Genomic DNA, 2,580 nt, shown 5'->3' with positions numbered 1-2,580 from the left:
ACAATAATTATATATAATACATGAAAATTAATTATCAAACATAATAGAGTATACACAGATTTAAAGTGCTTTCAGTACCAAAACGAGTTTTTAGCAGGTTGAAAAACGCATTAGCTAGGTTCTGATCTTGATCTAAACAATACATTTTCTAACATTGTACCCTTAAATAATTATGGAGATAATTGTTGATGTGCCCACATACATATGCTTCTTGATTTCTTTCCACCGTTAACCTATAAATTAGATATTGTTAGTTAATCCAACTTGGTTTTATACTTCTAAAGTAGATCTTATGTGAGAATTATATGGATGATTATAACTATATGAACTTGTTAGTTAATAAGTTCATGGAATCAAAACTTAAAACCACAAAATAGTCATTAGTTTTTTGACTAATTTAAATCACACAACATCTTTTTATAAATTGTTTTCCAATTACTCTAATACCAGGATTTGCTGCCCTACACCTATGATCTTCATTTGTGTAGTATGTGTAAAATCTTCCTCACTAATATTTAAATATGAATCATTAATTAAAAAAGTAAAAATTATTTAACAAACTAATTAAGTCTTAATATTTTTTATTGCTTTTAATTTGAATAATGCTGTCACATTTTATTGAAAAAATAGAAAAAGAATTTGCTACAAAAATTAATTTTTGTGTAATTTTTTTTGGGTATTTTTGGATATTTTGTAGACATATCTAAAAATATTATGAATACTTACGGATATTTATAAATTTTATGGATATTTTTAAATATTATAGATATTTTATGGACATACTAAAAATAATATATTTCTTCTATTATTCATGTTTAGACTTTAAAATATAGATAACATCATGAAAATATTGATAATGTCGTGGACATTTTCATCAATGAGCACGAGTAATTTTGTATCACACGTTAAGGTCTCGTTCATTTCGCTGATTCGAGTTTAGAATTCGAATTTTGCTACAGTAAAAAGCTCTCACAAACAATCACATCTAACTTTTTTACTACAGTAAAAAACTCTCACATAAAATCACATTTCAACTCAAATTAAAAATTTGAATCAGCGAACTAAACGGGCTCTAAATATTTTTAACGTAACATACGCAAATCTAATCATTAAAATATTGCGATGCTGGCAGAAGAAAAATGCATATCCTACCACAAAATATTCCTTTATAAAAAGGAAATAAAGAAATAAAGAAATAAAAAAAGCATTGCACACAAAAGGTTGGACATATTGGTGAGGCTAAGAAAGAACCAAAAGTGCATTCATTTCTCTTGTTGTCGTTTTCGAAAACCATCAAAACAGGTCCACACCTCCTTAACCACTCCACCCACAACCCCCATTTCTTCTCTCTCCTTGTCTCTCTTCCTTCTCAACTTGGTTTCCTCTCTTTTGCTAATCTCAGGATATATACTCTCTTAATTACAATCCCATCTTCATATCAATTTCTCTCTTGGTCGGAGAAGATCACGATCCAGCGATGAAGCGTGCCTCTCCCGGCGACGACGACAAGAAGAAGATGAAGAAGATGAAGACGGAGGAAGAATCAGGATCAGAATCAGAAGTACAAGAACAAGAAGAACGGGATATGGAGAGCGGATTTATGAATCTGGACAACAATCTGCTGTTCGAGGTGTTGAAGCACGTGGACGCGAAAACCCTAGCCATGGCGGGGTGCGTGAGCAAGCAGTGGCACGAGACGGCGCAGGACGAGCGCCTCTGGGAGCTGATCTGCACCAGGCACTGGGCCAACACCGGCTGCGCCAGCAGCCAGCTCAGATCTGTGGTCCTCGCTCTCGGAGGCTTTCGCCGCCTTCACTCTCTCTATATTTGGCCTCTCTCCAAGCCCCAATCTTCCTCCTTTTCCTCTTCCGTCGCGTCGCCGTCGTCTTCATCGTCGTCGGTGTCGTCGTCTTGGAAACCGTTCCCGCCGATAATAAGCTCCAAACCGCCGACGCGCTGGGGAAAAGACGAGGTTAACCTCTCGCTCTCGCTTCTCTCTATTCGCTTCTACGAGAAGATGAATTACACTAATAGGGGCAGATGAGAAATTTCTTCCCTTCAAATCTGTACTACTACTACTACTACTACTAGCTTTCCCTTTCGGATTTGGCTTTGGGAAATTTTATTGCCCTTTTATATGATTTTTGCTTAATTTGTTTCCAGATTTGGCAAGTAGATCTGTAATATTGATGACTTTTCATTTCCCCTCTTTTGTGCTGCTTGTATATAGATTGAATTTAAGAATCGAAGAACTTTTCAATTAATTCCTATATTTTCGTGGGAATTTCTACTTAATTATTTCAATTTTGTTTTTGGCGGATAATAATTCGTGTACGATGGGAATTAGAGAGAATTATGGTTTTTCAGTTCACCGGAAGTTCTGAAGAGGGAGGAGGCTTTTTGGTAGGGTGTAGTTATGGGAATTCGTTTCCATGTACAAACAAACAAACAGACAAAAACAAAGAGAGACCAGAAAAGTCCAGCTTGTAATAAATGTTTGTGATTGTGGCTCTTTGCCCCTACCTTGTTCGCTAGGGACACAGATGACATATTTAAATCTTCTTTTTTTTTATATAAATT

The 2,580-nt window shown here is 35.3% G+C and overlaps 1 protein-coding gene across 1 annotated transcript; it reads left to right on the top strand.

Annotated features, from left to right (window-relative positions):
* Positions 1–1,273: 1,273 nt before the first annotated feature.
* Positions 1,274–2,212, top strand: LOC21390220 (F-box protein GID2). Its single transcript, XM_024169080.1, has one exon. It carries the CDS (start codon positions 1,478–1,480, stop codon positions 2,042–2,044), a length of 567 nt encoding a protein of 188 aa, XP_024024848.1. The 5' UTR covers positions 1,274–1,477; the 3' UTR covers positions 2,045–2,212.
* Positions 2,213–2,580: the final 368 nt, after the last annotated feature.

This window comes from Morus notabilis, unplaced genomic scaffold, assembly GCF_000414095.1.
Source record: "Morus notabilis unplaced genomic scaffold, ASM41409v2 Scaffold557, whole genome shotgun sequence".
Taxonomy (NCBI): Eukaryota; Viridiplantae; Streptophyta; class Magnoliopsida; order Rosales; family Moraceae; genus Morus; species Morus notabilis.
The sequence above is the reverse complement of the archived record's forward strand: the minus strand, read 5'-3'. Positions and strand labels throughout refer to the sequence as shown.